This window comes from Plecotus auritus (genome assembly GCF_963455305.1).
Source record: "Plecotus auritus genome assembly, chromosome: 3".
NCBI classification, from domain to species: domain Eukaryota; kingdom Metazoa; phylum Chordata; class Mammalia; order Chiroptera; family Vespertilionidae; genus Plecotus; species Plecotus auritus.
This window is the reverse complement of record NC_137772.1, coordinates 27,656,354-27,676,051: the sequence shown is the minus strand read 5'-3', so window position 1 is coordinate 27,676,051 and position 19,698 is coordinate 27,656,354. Positions and strand designations below refer to the sequence as shown.

General features: G+C 40.7%; 1 protein-coding gene across 6 annotated transcripts; it reads right to left on the bottom strand.

Annotated features, from left to right (window-relative positions):
* Positions 1-484: 484 nt before the first annotated feature.
* GOLGA7 (golgin A7) lies at positions 485-19,422 on the bottom strand. Of its 6 annotated transcripts, none has more exons than XM_080663108.1 (6): positions 19,364-19,422; positions 18,896-19,028; positions 13,730-13,882; positions 6,721-6,822; positions 5,658-5,720; positions 485-1,866 (listed from the first exon to the last, which is right to left on the bottom strand). In XM_080663108.1, exons 2-5 carry the CDS (start codon positions 19,004-19,006, stop codon positions 5,673-5,675), a joined length of 414 nt encoding a protein of 137 aa, XP_080519234.1. In that variant the 5' UTR covers positions 19,007-19,028; positions 19,364-19,422; the 3' UTR covers positions 485-1,866; positions 5,658-5,672. The 6 variants fall into 6 exon arrangements, 4 of the variants coding, with proteins under 4 accessions (XP_080519234.1, XP_080519232.1, XP_080519233.1 ...); XM_080663106.1 differs by having other exon boundaries at positions 19,245-19,376; XM_080663107.1 differs by lacking the exon at positions 19,364-19,422 and adding an exon at positions 19,159-19,255.
* Between the last annotated feature and the right edge of the window lie 276 nt (positions 19,423-19,698).

Genomic DNA, 19,698 nt, shown 5'->3' with positions numbered 1-19,698 from the left:
GTTGTTCCCAGAAGATTAATTGCTAAAACATTTTGAATACAAACTATTATGTTCATTTCCTGGCAATAAGCTGGTCTGTGAAAATGAGGTAGGAGAATGTATACATGAACAGGAACATTAAGATCAAGAACAGATCTCTACAAATGCAAGTGATCAGATTATTCAAAAAAGTAACAATAACTGTGATAATTTTTTCCTAATGAAACATTCCAATCTCTTATTTTTTAGTTGAATGCATTTTTTACTGTTAGGTACTATTTCTTGGTTTTTATCTATTTAGCTAACATATCTGCTCTTATGAGATAAAGCATGTCAAAAACTGAGAAGTGTGACAAACTATATAAATGTTAAGATGTCTTTTTAAAAACACAAAGCTAGACTGTACCAGTGACTCTAGTACTACAGTACTGTCTATCTGCCAAATTTAATGCCACATCATTCATCACATTACCAAATCACACCAAGCATGACACAGAGACAATTTGTTTAAGAAAAGTTTTACTAATGTGTTAATATTTCAGCAAAGTTATTGCATTGCAACGGGTTTAAAAGGCAGACAAACATTAATATAGCGTATAAAATAACAAAGGTGTTTTATATAATTAAAATATCACACAGACCTGTGGGATTTATTGAGAAACTAACAGACCCATAAAAGAAATTAAATCTGAAAGAGTAAATCCAGTATTAGCACCTACATTATCTCTGAAACTAAAACTTGTTACTATTTCATTCTCTCCTAATATATTTAACTCTCTCCCAAATATGGTGCTCCCAAACCTCAAAGGTGAATGAAAGCCATAAGAAGCCCAATACTAAAAACATACAGCCGAAAGAACTAGAAATATTGACTGAGACTTGAGTTTTAGTTGGAAATCTCTTAACTTACTGTACTTAAACCTATCATAAGATTTCTGTGCAATGAATACTGTATATAAGGAAAGTCTATGAATCATTAGATTTGCCAGTGGGGATAGTTAAAAATTAGCAATATACAGTATTATTCCTATCAAATTTTTTTCTCATAAGTTATATTTATAACAAAACTATAATTAAAATATTTATTACACTTGCTTATTACACTTTCAGGAGCATTTGTGTGTTGGTTTAGCATCCACTGTATTGTGCTTACTTATTTATATAAGGAACAAGCAACACATACCACATCTTCCCAACATTCAAGGTAATGTAATGATAACAAAATTCTCCAAAGAAAAATACTGGAAACTGTATTAAATACTGCTTTATTAGAAATAATTGCTATAATAAAACAAAGAACACATTATTTTTCCAATGAACTTCAGTTTGAGAAACTTAACAACAGAAATAGATCTTTAAGATTTGAGTCATGGCAAAACTGACAGTTCTTTGAAATCTGGGAGATGCATTAGCAACACCACAGACACAGCCTACCCTATACTAAAATCCTGAAGAAAAGCATTTTATTAATTTGGGGGAATGAGACTGAACACTGGCTAAGACATGACTTTGAGGTCTATAGCCACCTGGGAAGCTGGCCCAAGGAATGAAGAGAACCATTGGTACTGGTGGCAGATAAATAAACTTTGCGTTGGGCTAACCAACTGCATATTTCATTAATGGCTCTGAATAAAAAAAGTGAAATGCTTCATTGTGTTTTCTCAGAAACGAATGAAAAGATTAGAGTCCTACACAATTTGGAGACAAAAAGTGGATGCTGAGCGACTAGCGGTCACTCCAGGTGTGGAATTTTAGAAAGTTAGTCCTTGGAGTAAATGGCACCGTGGCTCTGGCAGCAGATACAAAGGAATGACGCTCTGTAGAGGAGGTAGGGGACGCTCTGCGATCAGCCAGTGGAGAGATGAGGTTCCCAGCTGGAGCTGGGATCTATAATCAGAGGGAAAAAGTAAAGGTTTTAGAAAAGGATGCTAAAAATAACCTCTAAAACATCTCTCTACACCAACTGATATGAGTGCCTAATATGTGGGCTATCTAATACTTGAATCTGTACTATGTGCTTAAGTTCAGAGCTCAATAGTGTAGAAAGCTAAGCCCTATATATTTTTATCTCTGACCAACCATGTCACGAGAGTAGAATAGCACAGGGTTAAGTGGCAAATCTGGGGCCAGGATGCCTTGGTCACTACCTACTAGTTTTTAACCATGGACAACTAATTTAAGCTCTTTGTGCCTGAGTTTCCTCATCTGAAAAATTGAGATAACAGTATCTGGATTGTGATGATTAAAATTAAGCATTTACAAATAGTGAAGGCACATAATAAGTGCCAACAAATATTAGCTCTTTTTATTATCATCAATTTACTCTGATAGAATGATTTGTCCTATTTTTTAAAATAAAGACAATATTAATCCAAAGAGAGAAAACACCATTAATATATTTAACTAGAGGCCCGGTGCATGAAATTTGTGCACTGGCGGGGGTCGGGGGTCCCTCAGCCCGGCCTGCGCCCTCTCGCAGTCTGGGACATCCCTCTTGCAGTCTGGGACCCCTCAGGGAATGTAGCAGTGCACCAAGTGGCAGGCGGCCAGGGAGGAGCCCGAATTGGTACCGGGTGCCACTCACGCTCATCCCGGCCTGCTGCACCTGCTGCCGCTGCTTGGTAGCTGCCGCTGATTCAGGAGAGGCTCCCACCGTGGCAGCTGTGCTCACCAGCCATGAGCCCGGCTTCTGGCTGATCAGCACTCCCCCTGTGGAGCGCATTGACCACCAGGGGGCAGCTCCTGTGTTGAGTGTCTGCCCCCTGGTGGTCAGTGCACATGACATCAATCATTCGTTCTGGTTGTTCTGCTGCTTAGGCTTTTATTATATAGACTAGAGGCCTGGTGCATGAAATTCGTACATGGGGGTGTGTGTCCCTCAGCCCAGCCTGCACCCTCTCCAATCTGGGACCCCTTGAAGGATGTCCGACTGCCCTACTGGGATCGGGCCTAAACGGGTAGCCAGACAACCCTCTCATAATCCAGGACTGCTGGATCCCAACTGCTCGCCTGCCTGCCTTCCTGATTGCCCCTAACCGCTTCTGCCTGCCAGCCTGATCACCCCCTAATCACTCCCCTGCCAGCCTGATTGATGCCTAACTGCTCCCCTGCCAGCCTGTTTGCCCCTAACTGCTCTCCCCTGCAGGCCCGGTCACCCCTAACTGCCCTCCCCTGCAGGCCTGGTCACCCCTAACTGCCCTCCCCTGCAGGCTTGATTGCCCCCAACTGCCCTCCCTTGTAGGCCTGGTCCCTCCCAACTGCCCTCCCCTGCTGGCCATCTTGTGTCCACATGGGGCAGCCATCTTTGACCACATGGGGGCAGCCATCTTGTGTTGGAGTGATGGTCAATTTGCATATTACTCTTTTATTAGATAGGATAGAGGCCTGGTGTACGGGTGGGGACCAGCTGGTTTGCCCTGAAGGGTGTCCCGGATCAGGGTAGGGGTTCCCTTGGGGTGTGTGGCGGTCTGGGCGAGGGGCCTGTGGTGGTTTGCAGGCCAGTGACCCATGCCCCCCGGTGACCCAAGCGGAGGCCCTGGTAACTGGGCTTTATCTTCTATAATTGAAACTTTGTAGCCTTGAGCGGAGGAGGCCAAGGCAGGCCAGGGCTGCGGAAGCTTGGCTTCCTCCATCACTGGGGGCAACTCAAGCCTCCTGCTCTCTCCAGCTCCATGGCTGCCGCCATTTTTGTTGGGATTTATTTATCTTCTATAATTGAAACTTTGTAGCCTTGAGTGGAGACCTAGGCCAGCCAGGGTGTGCGGAAAGATTGGCTTCCTCCATTGCTGGGGAAACCCAAGCCTCCTGCTCTCTCTGTGGCCGCAGCCATCTTGGTTGGGTTAATTTGCATATACACTCCTGATTGGCTGGTGGGCGTGGCTTGTGGCGTGATGGTTAATTTGCATATTACTCTTTTATTAGATAGGATAATAAAGATATTTTTTAAAATTCAGCTTAAAAATAACAAAATATTTTGTTTAAAGATCTACTTGTGTACTTTTAGTCAAATCATTAATTCCCATATAATGCTTCAGCCTGCAGACACCTTATAGACTTAAGAAAAATAGTGGAATTGAATTAATTATTCTTATAGGTTTTCCCCTCCTCCAAAGCTTTAGCCTACACTGGTTCTTGTGCTTGAGAAACACATAGCTCTAAAAACTAAATTGTGCTGAACAAAAATATTTGCATTCATGAAACTATCCAGAAGTTCCTAATGTAAATCTTACCCATTGCAAAATTTTACAGTTGTTTGAATATTGATAGATTAGTCTCTGGTGTGTAATTGCTCAAAACCCCACACCACTTCAGAAAAACATTATATTTAGCAATAATAGCTACAAAATGAGTCATGACAAATGCATTGTGCCAAGTCAACGCAGCTGCAATTGATAAAACAAACTTATTCCAATGGCATGTAACGAAAACCACACATAAGGTTCCTGACTGCTCGTTTGAGAAATATCAGTTTGGAAATTGTTCATGAGAAAGTGTAAGAACAAATACCACTAAGTGTTCCAAAACAAAGCCATTTTAAGGAAATAAAAGGTATGATAGATGATAACATCATTTAGGCCTTTGACTTTCAAGAATTCAGGTGACACATTCCCTAGTGCTAAAGGAAGGCAGTTTTGGAATGTTGGTTGGTCTACAGGATTCAATAAATGGTTTAAGAGCAGACAAAATGTATTTTCAAAAAGTACTAAAAAAGAAAAGGAGATAAACACTTAGAGTAATCTGATCAACTTTCCTTTCTCCATATTCTTGCTACTGTAAGTACTTAAAAAGAAAGTATGGTATTAAAAAAATGGGTTTATGGCCAATCAGTGCAACTGTGAGAACATCATTTAATCTATTTGTACCTTGGTCTGTGCATTTGTATAATGGGGAAATATTTGGCAGAATTCTTGTGAGAATTAGAAATACCATTTGTTTAATATCTGGCACATATGAGGTATCTCAAAATGGTAGCTATTATTATCGTTGTCCTGGGAAGGAATATGTTTGCTTTGATAGATTCTATTTCTATGCTGCCCTGTTAGTGATATATGCTGGTAAACAAAGTTAATTAGGAAAACACAGCAGCCGAACACTATCTGTAGAAAGAGTAAAGACTGAAATTGGCACAAACAGTGTAAGTACAATTTTCCGTCACTTAGAAGACTGTGCTAATGTACTATGGCTTATACATGATTTTGTTTATAGATTTCTATTAATATCACCTAATCTGTTTCTCACTTATTCAAGGTCACTATGGGACTATGAAATACTCATACTCTCCCCACTCCACTCTGAAATGTTTCTTTGGTTTTTAAAAGCCATTCATCATACAGGCAGGGGAACCTCTGACCTGATTCTTATATGCAAAACCTAACTATTTAAATGCCTAGAACAGTTTAAAATATTAAAATAAAACATGATTACCTTCCACCCCTAAAATCCCCAAAACCAAAGTAACAAAAAAACTAGTCTGAAAACAATACTGGGGGGTGGGGGGAGGGAATCAGGATTAAATTCTGTATCACCAAACAGACCTTGGGTTAAGTACACATCTTAAATATGAAGTAATACAGAAAACATACCACCATGTAACAATTTATTTACCATGTAGGGAAGAAAATTCATACATCCTACAAAATTACAAATACCACATATAAATCATATAATTCCATATTTACCTTTAATTCCATGGTTTATCTTCCACTGCTCATCCCTCTGTCTTCATAAATGGTAATTTCAATCTAAACAGCATGGCTGTTAAGAAAACACACTATAGAACATAACATATAAAAGGGGACTATAGCAAGATGATATGTATGGTCTGCACAGACTTTAATTTGCTTTGCTTATTTTTAAATTATGAAAATTTTCTCCTACTTAAATTAAATATGATGCTTTCTCCACCTTGTTGAAAAATTTAAGAAATATAATTGCTTGTAGCATTCTACATATAGTTCCTCCCCAAACATTATTTATTGAGAAAAAAAATCTGAAAAAGAATGCTTTACTGTAGAATAGGGGTTTTTAAACTGAGAATCCACAGAGGTAATGAATTCAGGGGTTCAAAATACCCTGAAATCATATGCAAACTTTTTATTGGGTGAGGGTTCATGACCTCTAAAAGTTTAAGAATCACTGCTGTAGACTATAAAAAAACTACTGAACTTATTATCAGCAGGAAGGCCTGGGATTATCTGACCTAGGTTTTAAAAAAAATTATTTTACCCATTACTCCAGTTATCAAGCTGTATTAGTTTTTTTGCAATTTTATTTCCCAAATTCACTTAGTGATTTTCAAAGCTTACTACCTCTAAAAATATGCACAGTATGTCAAAGGTAATGAAATTATACATTTGGCAGCTGCAACTGATTTCAACTAGTCAGATGAACCCATGGAACTGCAATTCATTTGGATGACAAGTCTCACCACATTTATGAGTTTATGCATTTCAAAGGAGCTTTAGGTTCAGAGTTTCTGCAGATGAAATGAATTACTCATACCACCCCCATTATTAGTACAAGATGCCCTCAGAACCACCAAAAAAGACAGTAACCAGAATACTAAACAATCCAGAGATCTGAACGTGCAAAGGAAGGAGAGGCATGCTTTAAGAAAAAATGCTGGAGATAGGCATGCAATTCACAAAGACAACTCAGGAGTTAAATTCTCTTTGGCCAATGCCAAATAGTACCACTGACATTTTCTTTTTATAGACTTTTAGATCTGGACTAAAAAGATACAACTCGAAGTCCTCTCTCAATGGGATCTGTCAGGAGGAGGCCTTGGGGAGCATATATCTTCTCATTCTGCTCTTGAATGTATTTGGAGACTTTCCTCAGAACCTGACAGAAAGAAACAGCAGTTTTTTACAAATTTCATTGGCTTTCCCTTTAAGTATCAGCTGAATCTCCAAATTTTCAGGCAGAGGAATTAGTTTTCAAAGCAAGTCATGGATATTCCTATGGAAGGATATAGCTCTGATTACTTGGCTCACAGCTGTTGCATACAACATATAGCACAGCATGACGGACTCTTCAAGTCACAAATATCTTCAATACAAAAGCATGAGACCCAATCCCCCTCCTTCTTACCTCCTAGTCACCTCAATCCTGGATTTAGAGAAATAGACAATTACACACACAATGGTTAGTTATGCTTTTCTCTCTCTCTACTCATAAAGTGTCGTTAATGTGACATCTTCTAATATCAAGGGTACTTCTTGGCTTTCTCCTTTAACACTTAAGAATTGCTTCTTCTTTGTACATTTTCATCAACTTTGAGTAATGATACAAAGTTGGCTTATAACAAAAGGTAGCCCAGCTAGTTTAAACTGAACATTTTATGTCCTTTGAAGGCACATGGGCGTTAGCTGCCAGGGAGTTTCTGATGACTACAAGTGTCTTATATCATTTCCATGACGGCATGTAGTGCTACTCTGTAGTTGCTCCTGTGTCCTAGACGGGAACCTCAATTTATAAGTTTAGTATTAAGGTTGTAAAAGTCAAAGCAAATGTAGACAAAAACCAGATAGGATACAAAGGAACTTCTGGAAATTGCCAAATCTCCAGCTTTAATAAGGGCAATTCTGAGACAGATAAGCTAGAAGAAAATAAATCTTAATAGCTATATACAAAATCAAAGAGTTACATGTTTTATTTCAGATTCAAAGCCATCAGAACCCTCTTCTGGCTCTAATGTTCAAAGGGACTTTGATCCAGTTCTTTAATTACTATATATTTTCTTAAATTCACACTATCAGCATATGATAAAGTCACAGATAAATCTGATCACAAAGGGAGAAAAAGAACAGTATGAAAATAAAGCTGGAAATTAAGAAATGATTTAAGAGTGGGGTCTACAATGTATCAGGCCAAACCAACAGTTTAGGATGCTACAATTTAGGTTTTAGTATAAACTGATTTAGAATTTAAAACTCTATGTGGTTTGTATAACTTATTTTCTTATTGCAGGAGAATAATTTAAATGGTTTATTCAGGTTACATTTTTGGAAGTAATATAAAGTAATGTTTTATGCTTTTTAAAAAGAGCATGATTATACTAAAAGAGCAACCTTATGTGGTGTAAATTAAGAAATACTATTTCTAAAGAAAAGATTTTTTTTCACCTAATTACCTGAAGTAATATATCATTCTCCTATTTTCAACTCTCAAAGAATTTGAGCAGTGCTCAGTCTTTACGGACAAAAAAAGAAAAAAGTCTTAGGCACTATCTCTATATCAGAGTTTGTCAGTCATGCTAAAACAATGAATAGAAGTAGCCCCTAAAGGTACCCAACTCAGTACTCCCAATCTTCTCTCCGATTTCCCTCTCAGCTCACCTGACAGATTGGAAATTGGAGAGTCAGTCTCCCCTCTCCGAGGTCCATTAATACTAAGAGGACACTCAGAAGAATGCTTGCATGGCTGGTTTCAAAGAAAGGATTCCTTCAGAACAGCTTTCCTCCCTCTCTCCTTGGGCACAGGTTAGTAGCAAAGAAATGGCATTCCTTTATTTGATTCGAGCACAACTTTGTTGTGCAGGTTTTTGTCTAAACTTTAGTAACATTCATGAGCACTTGGGTATCAGTTTAGAAAGAAAACAGTTTTTTTGCTATAAGCTCCAAATCCTCTTATACTATTTTGGTGAAGGCAGCACTGCCCTAAACAGGATGCTTTTAAACTCTTAAGTCTCTTTAGCAATAGGAAAGCATTAATATGAGTAAACTCATACTGCATCCCATAATGAACAAAGCACCATTCTCACCCCCAAGAATCTTATGTTGACATTTATTCATATTTTATATCTGCTAACTTCAAACCCTCAACAAACACCAATTTGCATAATATTTACAAAGCTAAACACAATCAAACCTCAGGAAAAACTCCTGGAGAATAATAAACTGGAGAAAACCTCCTAGACCAGGGGTGGGCAAACTTTTTGACTCGAGGGCCACAATGGGTTCTTAAACTGGACCGGAGGGCCGGAACAAAAGCATGGATGGAGTGTTTGTGTGAACTAATATAAATTCAAAGTAAAGGAGCGGAGGGGAGAGCAAGAGAACCGGATAGAGCAGCCGGATCCGGCCCGCGGGCCGTAGTTTGCCCAAGGCTGTCCTAGACCCTTGTGAAAAAATATCTTTAAGTGAGGCTAAAAGAGAACACCAAGATCACAGCTATTTTCAGAAAATATCTAAGTTCCTTCTAACTGTGTTCCTTTTAGAGATTACAGCACATAGGCAGAAGGGATGTTTTATAGTTGATGAATAAGACAGACAGCTACTGAGGGAACCTTTACAATCCCATTTGTTCCCTAATTATCATGGGCAGCAACAATAGAGAAATAACACTGAAGTCTTTTTTTTCATTTTAAACCAATAAAGAGCACATTATAGGAAAAATGCATGATTGTTCTAGTGAGTTTTCAAAGGCCTATTTATAATTTCAAAAATTTAACCCACATGACAAAGTGTAAGCACTATTATATTTGGCTTACTGTTTGTAAATTAGAAATTTTAGTGTTTAAAACAATAAAGACTAAATTATTCAATCTGTCTTTTCATAAAGTAGAAAATAATAGCACGAAAATTCCTAAGGGATAAACTAGAGAGGGAGAGGGTAGTTGTTTTCATACTTTTATCATTTTATAAGAAATACAAATATATATATGAAAAGTTTTCTTTTAAAAGCATTGGTACATTATATCTTAACGAGAGGCCCAGTGCACGGATTCGTGCACCGGTGAGGGTCCCTCAGCCTGGCTTACAGCGATCAGTGGACCGCCACCACAGCCCGGCCTTACCGCCAGCTCGTTGGGCTCCAGCCTGCTGTCTGCGTCGATCCTGCACAGCACAAAGTAGTGCGGAAAGTGGCAGGCGGTAGGGGAGGAACCCAAGCAGGGCTGGGGCTGGGGCTGGGTGCCTGGGTGCTGGTTCCGCTCATCCCAGCCCCGCTGTGCCTACCGGCAGCCACGCTGGGGGAGTGTCTGTGGAGAGGCTCGCACCGTCACAGTGGCGCTTGCCAACTGTGAGCCTGGCATCTGGAGCCCATTTGTCAGCTGAGCGGAGCTCCCACTGTGGGAGCACACTGATCACCAGGGGGCAGCTCCTACATTGAGCATCTGCCCCCTAGTGGTAAGTGCATGTCATAGCTACTGGCTGGTCATCCAGTTGCTTAGGCTTTTATATATAGACTATACTAGAGGCCCGTGCACTGGGGGGGGGGGGGGGGGGTGTCCCTCAGCCCAGCCTGCACCCTCTCCAATCTGGGACCCCTTGGGGGATGTCCGACTGCCGGTTTAGGCCCAATCCCTGTGGGACAGTCGGACATCCCTCTCACAATCCGGGACTGCTGGCTCCCAACCACTTGCCTGCCTGCCTGCCTGATTGCCCCTAAATGCTTCTGCCTGCCAGTCTTATCACCCCCTAACCACTCCCCTGCCAGCCTGATTGAGGCCTAACTGCTCCCCTGCTGACCTGATAGCCCCCAACTGCCCTCCCCTGCCAGCCCGCTCCCCCCCACCTGTCCTCCCCTGCTAGCCCGGTTTCCCCAAACTGCCCTCCCCTGCCGGCCCGGTCCCCCCCACCTGTCCTCCCCTGCAGGCCTGGTTCCCCACAACTGCCCTCCACTGCAGGCCTGGTCGCCCCCAACTGCCCTGCACTGCTGGCTCGGTCGCCCCCAACTGCCCTGCACTGCTGGCTCGGTCACCCCTAACTGCCCTCCCCTGCCGGCCTGGTTCCCCTCAACTGCCCTCCCCTGCTGGCCTGGTTGCCCCCAACTGCCCTCCCCTGCAGGCCTGGTTGCCCCCAACTGTCCTCCCCTGCAGGCCTGGTCCCCCGCAACTGCCCTCCCCTGCAGGCCTGATTTGCCCCCAAATGCCCTCCCTTGCAGTCCTGGTCCCTCCCAACTGCCCTCCCCTGCTGACCTGGTCCCTCCCGACTACCCTCCCCTGTTGGCCTGATCGCCCACAACAGCCCTCCCCTGCTGGCCATCTTGTGGCAGCCATCTTGTGTCCACATGGGGCGGCCATCTTTGACCATATGGGGCGACCATCCTGTGTTGCAGTGACGGTCAATTCGCATATTACTCTTTTATTAGATACGATAGATTATGACCATTCTAGTTATTAACTTTCCATAATCTAGTTATTCTTGTCCAGTTTCTAAAATAAAATCACCTATTTATATTGACTGATTTTAGAGAGGGAGAGAAGGGGGAGAGAGTGAGAGAAACATTGATGTGAGAGAGAGACATCGATTGGTTGCCTCCCGTACCCGCCCTGACTGGGGACTGAACCCACAACCTAGGTATATGCTCTCACCAGAAATCAATCCCGTGACCTTCTAGTACACAGGAGGATGCTCCATCCAACTGAGCCACATCAGCCAGGGTTAAAATCCCTATTGAAAAAATGTGGCTATGCCTTAAACTTTTGGTTTCTTGACTAATTTTATTTGGTCTTTACTTGCTTTATAATAGTTACTTTGTAAAGAGACCTTGATTAGACTTATAAAGTAGTACCTTATATATTGCCTATGAAATCAAATTAAAACATATAATTAGGATCAATCAATTTCCACTATATTTTTGGATCAATTTCCACTAAATATAATTAGGATCAATCAATTTCCACTATATTTTTGATACTGAGAACTGCCTTCCAAAATTAATAATCAAAATAATTTTCATTAAGAACTGAAAAAAGATTACTTGTACCTGAAATTTAAAAAATCATGTCACTTCACAAATATTTGATTAAAACATACATATATTCCAACTTAATTCTTAAATTTATCTTAAGAAAACACTTTCTAAGCATTTACCATATGTGAGGAAATTTATTAATGCTAACACCCATTTTACAGAAAGCACTCTTTGAGAATAACCTCCCTTGTCCATAATCCCATAACTAGTAAATGACTTGGCTGTCACCCAATTACCAATTTCTTTTTACAACTGACATCAGAAGGAGCTACCTGTATCTATTTCAGCCAATGCACATGGGTAAAAAAGTTAATTAAAATCAAATTTAAAAGCTAGAGTGAAATGACAACTCAAGCATCTAATATTCCACAAAGCATGAATAAAATAATCTGGAGGATGTATTTCTAATTTAAATTGGCAGTATTCTATACTTCTTTAAAAGGCCATCCTGGATGACCAAGTTTTCATCCATGTGAATTCAGTCTTACCCTCCCCTTCTACATTCAGCTCTTGACCAAGTCTTGGTTCTATCACCAACATATCTCTTGAATCTGTTTACCCCCTTCCATCTCTATCGCTCTGTTCCTTGTCCAAGCTATCATCATCTCTTGCCTAGACTTCTACAGAGCATCCTAACTGGTTTCCCTACTTTCACAACTTTTTTTCAGAGCAGAGAGATCTCTCTGTAATGAAAATCTGATCATATCCCTCTCCTGCTTAAAACCTTTGAGTAGCTTCCCCCTGCACTGATCTCTCTGCCTAAATGTCTCCAGGCTTTCATCCTTCATGTAGTAGCATAAATGTTTCCTCCCCAGAGGCCTTTTCTGACCACAAAATTTAAATTAGGTCTCTCCTATTATTTTCTATCATAGTAGAGTTTGTTTTCTTCAAGGGACTTACCATATTTTACAATTTTGCTGATTTTGTTTCCTTACTATCAGTTGTTACCACTAAATTACAAACTCCACAAGGTCAGCAACCATGTTTGCCCTATTCAGTTATATCCCCTGCATACTGGTTAGCATATAGTAGACTTTCAATAAATATTTATCAGATTTATCCCCTTCACTCAGAAAATGTATTATTAAAGAGAAGCTGCTATGACAAAACAGACTGAAAGCTGACATTGATCCTTTATAACTTCTGATTCTGAATGTTAACCAGGAATGAAAGTAAGCTGCTTCTCTATATGACATGGAGAAGGATATAAACTACGAAGTTACTATTTAAATACTAGAGGTCCAATGCATGAAATTCGTGTAAGAGTAGGCCTTCCTTCCCCTGGCTGCTGGCACCAGCTTCTCTCTGGCACCCAGGACCCGGGCTTCCCTCCGGCCACCTGCAGGCACCCGGGACCCGGTCGTCCGGTCTAATTAGCATATTACACTTTTATTATTATAGATACCCTTTTTGTAACACTAGTTCAATATTTTAGCTACAGTTGTATCTGCTCTCTACTGCATGGAGTACAAGACAATCATAGGGACATTTCTATAGGTGGGATATAATGTAGATATCAGGATTTAATAATAGGGGCTTACTCTGATTAACTTAAATACATCCATTTAACACACGTTCAGGGAGTGTCTAATATACCCAAGGCATGGTGTCAAGCAAGAAGAGGGATATACAGTGGTTAAGGAACTTTGAAATCAAGAAAAATACATACTTGATGGGCAAATAAGAATGTAAACTTCTGCATTCCAGAGTAGAGTGTTAAGTGCCAGGAAAGAGATACAAATAAAATATTGTGGGGATACCAAGGAGAGAAAGACTATGATTAGAAGAGTAAGGAAAATTTAGATGAAAGTGGGACCTAAGGGACTGGTGAGATTTGAACATGGGAAGAGTAGCATTCTAGGGTGGAGGAAAGCCTCTCTCCCTCCCACCTTCCCGCCCTCTCTTCCTTCCTCACACCCTGTCAGAAAAGCAATGGGAAAAATAGCCTCAGGTGAGGATTAACAAAAAACAAACAAATAAACAAAAGACTAAGGTGGGAGGATAGAACTTAAGATGGAAATCTGGGGAAATAGAGTAAAGGTAGCCTTACCTTCTCATAATGAGTTTCCATGCATAAGAAGATGGTGTAGGCTGTTAAACAAGCCAAACAACCTTCAAGATATGATTGACCCCCAAGCTTCTCTGCTTCTGCATAAAGGTTATTTAGAGTTCGAACTGTTTCTTCAAACTGCTGCCTATCAATCTGTACAGGAAAGAATTTAAAAATAAGTTTTGGAAAAAAAGATTAGCTACTAACTAATGCTTGCTATCACTAACTTATTTTGTTTTTTTTTGTCAACATTCTTACCTAATAATTGGCATACAATTTTTAGGTGATTGAATCTGGACCCAAGTTACTGAAACTGCTTACTATTTGTTTAATTTTATCACTATTATGAACATTAGATATCTTTAAGTCTCAACATGGTGTTTTTTTATTCTCTATACAGTAGGTCCTCGGGTTAAGTCGGAGATCCGTTCCTATGGCGCGATGTATTGCGATTTTTCTCCGTAAGTCGGAACCAACCTACATAAGCACGTACGTCACTCACATGGAGCACATGAATGCAGTGAAACAGTAAAAAAAAATTAAAAGAAAGATAACAATTCCTGACCTTTACTTGTGGTAAATAAATAATAAAAAACATAAAGTACATATGTACATACATCGAAATGACGGAACTTTTTTTTTTTTATAAATACTGTAAATGGGAGATAGCGACGTAACCACGAAACGACATACGTCGAGTCCTACGTAACCCGAGGACTGCCTGTAATGAATTTCAAGTAAGTTAAATTATACAATTCTTCGATCTTCAATTCAGTTATATTCACTTTTACTGAGCACCTACCATTACATACTATGACAGGCCTTAGAGAAATATTAATAAGACAGACTCAATCTTCAAGGAGTTTACAGTTAAATGAGCAGCACAAATATGTAAATATAAAAATGCAATAAACTGCAGAGTACTATAATAGAGGCATAAAGTATGGTGGAAGAGACCTTCCCTAGATCTGGAAAGAGCAGATAATCTTAAATTCAATAGCTAAACACAGGCAGGGAAGGACATTTCAAGCAGAATCAAAGAGTGTAAAGTTCTGTTTTTTGTTTACTCAATATTAAAGTAACTATTTAGTATTAAAAGCTCATCATGAACAAGGCAAAATCTCATACTGCACAACTCACACCAAGTCATTCCCATCACCTCCTTCTATTCAGTGACACTATCATCTTACATTTATACCAATACTATTGTCATTCACTTTCCACTCTAATCATCTGCTTTTATTTCCTTCTTCCAGTATCACTTTATTTTCTAACAGTGCTTTCTACATTTTAAAATCTTAATACTTTACCCTAGGACTTCAAGGCCTATTAGTAGAGTATTTCATCTGAAACTATCATTCTTGGTAACAAAAGTAGAATTAATCTGTCCTTACTTTAGGCCTTCTTTATTCCTAAAACTAATAACTACCTACACATAAATTCTTTTATGAAGTCTATATAAAAATAGACTAAAAGAAGTCAAAGAACCTCAATATCATAGTTTGAGACAAATTATTGCCAAAAACATAATTTTTTAAAGTATGATCATCACCTTTAAGCTATTAAAACGGTTTAGGTTAGAGGCAGTTGTAATCATTGTTTTGTCCTGTGGGGAAACAATGAGCCAACAGCGTGAAAAAGTTTAATATAAACTTTAAAATGATGGTTTTACCTGTTTTTCAAAAGGAGCTACTTTTACTTTCCAAGAATATTAGAGTTTCTGACAAGGTTTGGGTGGGTGGCAATGGTACTGAGAGCCAGGGTAGTAATCCTTCACTGAGCCCAACTACTTGAAGACATGGTTTGTCAAGAATGGTCATCTGTAGAACCTATCAGAACCTATGTCAGAGTTCTCATTCCCTGAAAACAGACTTGGGAGAACGGCTCAGTAACACACAACACTTGTGCATTAGTTTCTTCCTCTATTAAGTTGCCAAGTGTGATGTTCTCACAAAAGGAAAAATCGGCCTCAGTGGCAGAGCAATCAGTACAATTTCTAGGGTTAGTTGAGAAACAGAGAGAAACTTTTCAATTTTCCATCAAACAAGCAAGGAAAATTTAATTTAATTAGTACCAATATTAAAGATAAACTGTTCACCTAAATTATGCCTAAGTTAATGCCTCCAGTTTGTCCATCAGTAAATCTGCAAAAGTCTAAATAATTTCAAACAATAACCTATGCTTTACCTACAATGTTATGATTGGATAAAAAAGTTATTTGAATTATTTACATTTCTTTGGACATAATATGATTCAAAACCATGGGATCCAAACCAGAAATGTCTCTTTCAGATCAGAATCACTAATCATATCAGCAACGCTAACTCTTAAAAGTTATTTCAAGACTGCAATGCTTTTGCAGGATGGAAGCAAATCGTAGATCATTAAAAAAAAATTCAGTGAAGGATTTAAAAAAAGGTTAAGAAAAAAGAAATAAAGATAAAAAAACAGTCAGGAATTTCTTTGGAAGGTTATTTTTAAAAAGGGGAAAAAAGTAAAAACCATGGTAGGCAACAGTGAAGGCAAAGGACACACTTAACATGCAAGGCCTCAAAAGAACAAATGTGGGTATTTCCACCTCTCTTTAGGCACTATGAAAAGCTGTCAGTGGTCTCCCCTAGTTACTCGGACATTGATAGAGAAGCTATGTCAAAATCTGGATATGTGAAGTTGGAACCAAATACAAATTTGGATCAGTAAACATTGAAAGCCATAATGGAAATAGGAATCAGGCTCATCATTTTCCCAGAATTTTTGTTTCTTGAACTATGTGGTAAAAAGCATGGTACTGAAGCTTAAAGCAATCACAAGTCACAGGTAATTTCTACTGATCAAATGTAGAGTCATATATTTAAAGGTATATAGGGGAACAAATGCTTCAATTATAGTTCACTCATTTCTCTTCTACCCAGACCAAAGGTGCCTAAGATGTCTGTATTTTGGGTAAAGTGAGAATAAAGCCTCCTTTAAAGAACTGTCCTGGCAACAAAGCATTTAGGCATCAAAGTACTACATTCAAACAGGCAATGGATAAAGTAAACTTTTTAACAGACAGAATTTGTCCTCACTCCCAAATTAAAGAGCACAAATGTGTGTTTTTAATGCTTTAAAGTAACACACAACACTTGTGCATTAGTTTCTTCCTCTATTAAGTTGCCAAGTGTGATGTTCTCACAAAAGGAAAAATCGGCCTCAGTGGCAGAGCAATCAGTACAATTTCTAGGGTTAGTTGAGAAACAGAGAGAAACTTTTCAATTTTCCATCAAACAAGCAAGGAAAATTTAAACCTGTAATTTAAATTTAATCTCAACACAGGAAAAAAAAAAAATCAAAGCTTTCCCAAGCAGTTTAAAAAGTATAAGCTAGTGTTCTAACCCAAACATTAAAAAAGAAAAAAAAGGGCCCAATTGTACAGCACCATGTAACATTCCATATAATACTCATAATCACAAGCAGTTCTGGGCTGTATGCAGTCAAAGAAATAAATGGACTCCAGAATTCAGAAACATCAATTTCCTGAAAGAAACAGTAGAATACTGTGACTATATTATGATTCTGTATTCCAACTATAAAATAAAGGCTCTACCACACACAGTGGAAGACCAATGTCTGATTATGCATAAATATATTGGGCTCAACTGTGAGTTCAAAGTTTGACAAAGGAATCTTGTAACATCTAAAGTGTGGTAAAAAAAAAAATAGTTTACATTCTGATTTGAAAGTACATAAATAGTATAAGTCAGAGTTTCCAAAACAGGCTTAAAAATAAAACATTTGATCCATTTCACATAAGTCTTAACATGTAAAACATGCTAACTGCAATGTTAAATTATTTTAAGAACAATATTAGTAGTTTTAGCCAGTAGGCAACTGGCTCAATTTCCACCTTTTCAAACTACTAGTGTCAGGGTGAGTTAACTCATAACATTGTGACAATAAAGTGCAGCATTCATATGGCATTTCACAAACAAGCTAACCTCATAATCTTTATGCGACATGTCTGATTTTTAATTTGTATTTAAAGAAACATATACTTGGCCCACTAACCTGCCCAAGGTTATAAATCAAGCTAAAGGACACTATACTTGATTATTGTTGATTTTCCAACCTTGGCAATCAGGTAAAACCACCTACCTTGCTACAAGCTGGTTTTAAATGACTGCTACACATTTCTCTAGTACAGACTCACCTACACCCACTTACTTCATGACCAGCATTTCTTAGCCCCACACCCACAGCATGTCTAATCACTTACCAGTCCCTCACCCTTCGTGTCAAAGAGGAAAGCCACAGAACTTCCTCCCATCTAACCAGAAATTGACTTCTGGACAGTAAACTGATGTAAGGTAACATGGCTCAAGACCAAAAGAGTTTCTCTTTGGCTGGTGGGTGAACAAATGTGGGCACAAGAAAACACACACATTCAGGTGGCTTACTTCATTATATCTTTAAAATAAGATACAATCATCCCATTCTTGCATTTCTGTATGCAGGGTTGCCCAAAGGACCTATGTCCTGATGACAATTTTGATATGCAAGCCAACATAACACAGGGGCTCCCAGTGATCATAATTGGGAGTGGCAAGTTTAAGGCCTTGTAATCTTAATATTTCCCTGTCCAGGCCCATCTAACGCTCTATGTTTTTCAGGTTCCAAGAAGGCCTGTCTGCACAGCCTGGCACAGCACTTAATAAATCCTTTCTGCCGAACAGTTCGGCCAGCACAATGGCCACAAACGCCAGTCACGAGGATGATGATGAAGATTCCTCTTGCGTGACGAGGTAGGACTACATAGCTCACAACATGTTTAGTTAGGTGGCCTGGAGCCTGAGGAATTAGTTCCTCATCACTGTTGTCAATAACCCGGGGTGGGGGTGGGGGGCACCAGGGGAAGAAGACGGCTGGGTACCGATTCTCAGCACTGGGCATCGCAGAGTTCTACAAGGTCATCACCCCCGGGGGCTTGGCATTCTTCCTCCTGCTCCAACCACCAGGTCCTGCTTAAGGACCCTCTTCGTACACCTGTGACCAACGCCCCTTCTTTGACAGCCCGTCCCCAGAGCCCCCGGGCACTCGGCGGCCGGGTTTCAGCCCAAACCTCCTCCTCTGCCCCGGGCAGTCTCCCTCCCTCGCCTCAGAGTAGGTGCGGGGAGCCAGGCTGCATACCCGGTTTTCCAGCTCCGCGGGGAACTTGGTCTGGAACTGACAGCGTGTGCCACTGCTGTAGTCTCGCTGAATGAATACCTTTCCGAACACCGGCGCCTGCTGCGGCCTCATGGCGAGCACAAGACGGGCCGCGCTGTGGGTTCCGGGGACAGCAACCACGGGTCAGATCCCCGGCCTGGACCCAAGACGCCAGCCCGCCAGCCCCTCAGACCCACCCACCGCCCATAGCAGCCCGAGGCCTCCCCCGCCCCACTCCCCTTCACCCATGCTGTCACTGCAGGCCTTTAGCTACGGCCCCTGCTCAGGCCCCGCGCCCCCCACAGCCCGGTTCGGCCCGGGAAACACGAACCCGCCTCCTCCGCCCTCCAGCTGCTGTCGCGCCGCCTGAACCGTCACTTACGACCTGTCGCAAAAAAGCATCTTTCCCCGCCCCTCGGCTCGGCCTCCTTCCGCAAGTCTGGGACCCACCCGCTTCTCCGGCCATAAAGCGACTCTGCCGAGGCTGCGCGTGGCGGTCCCAGGATGCACACTGTGGGTGGGGCTCCGGCAGACTCCGCTCCCCGCCCCGCCCCGCCCCGCCCCGAGGAGCCCAACCGGAAGGAAAAAGAGGGGCGGAGCCGGAGGGCGTGGCGGGCTGGGGCCGGTAACTACTGTGGAGACAGGAGTCGAGTTTACTTTGCAGGAGTTTGAGGTCGGGATTTCCAGGTTGCGTCATTTCCCTGGTGATCTCGGCGAGGTAATTTCTTACAATTACTGACTGTAAGGGTTTACTTTCCCTGTTGATTGAGTGTCGCAGCTTGCAC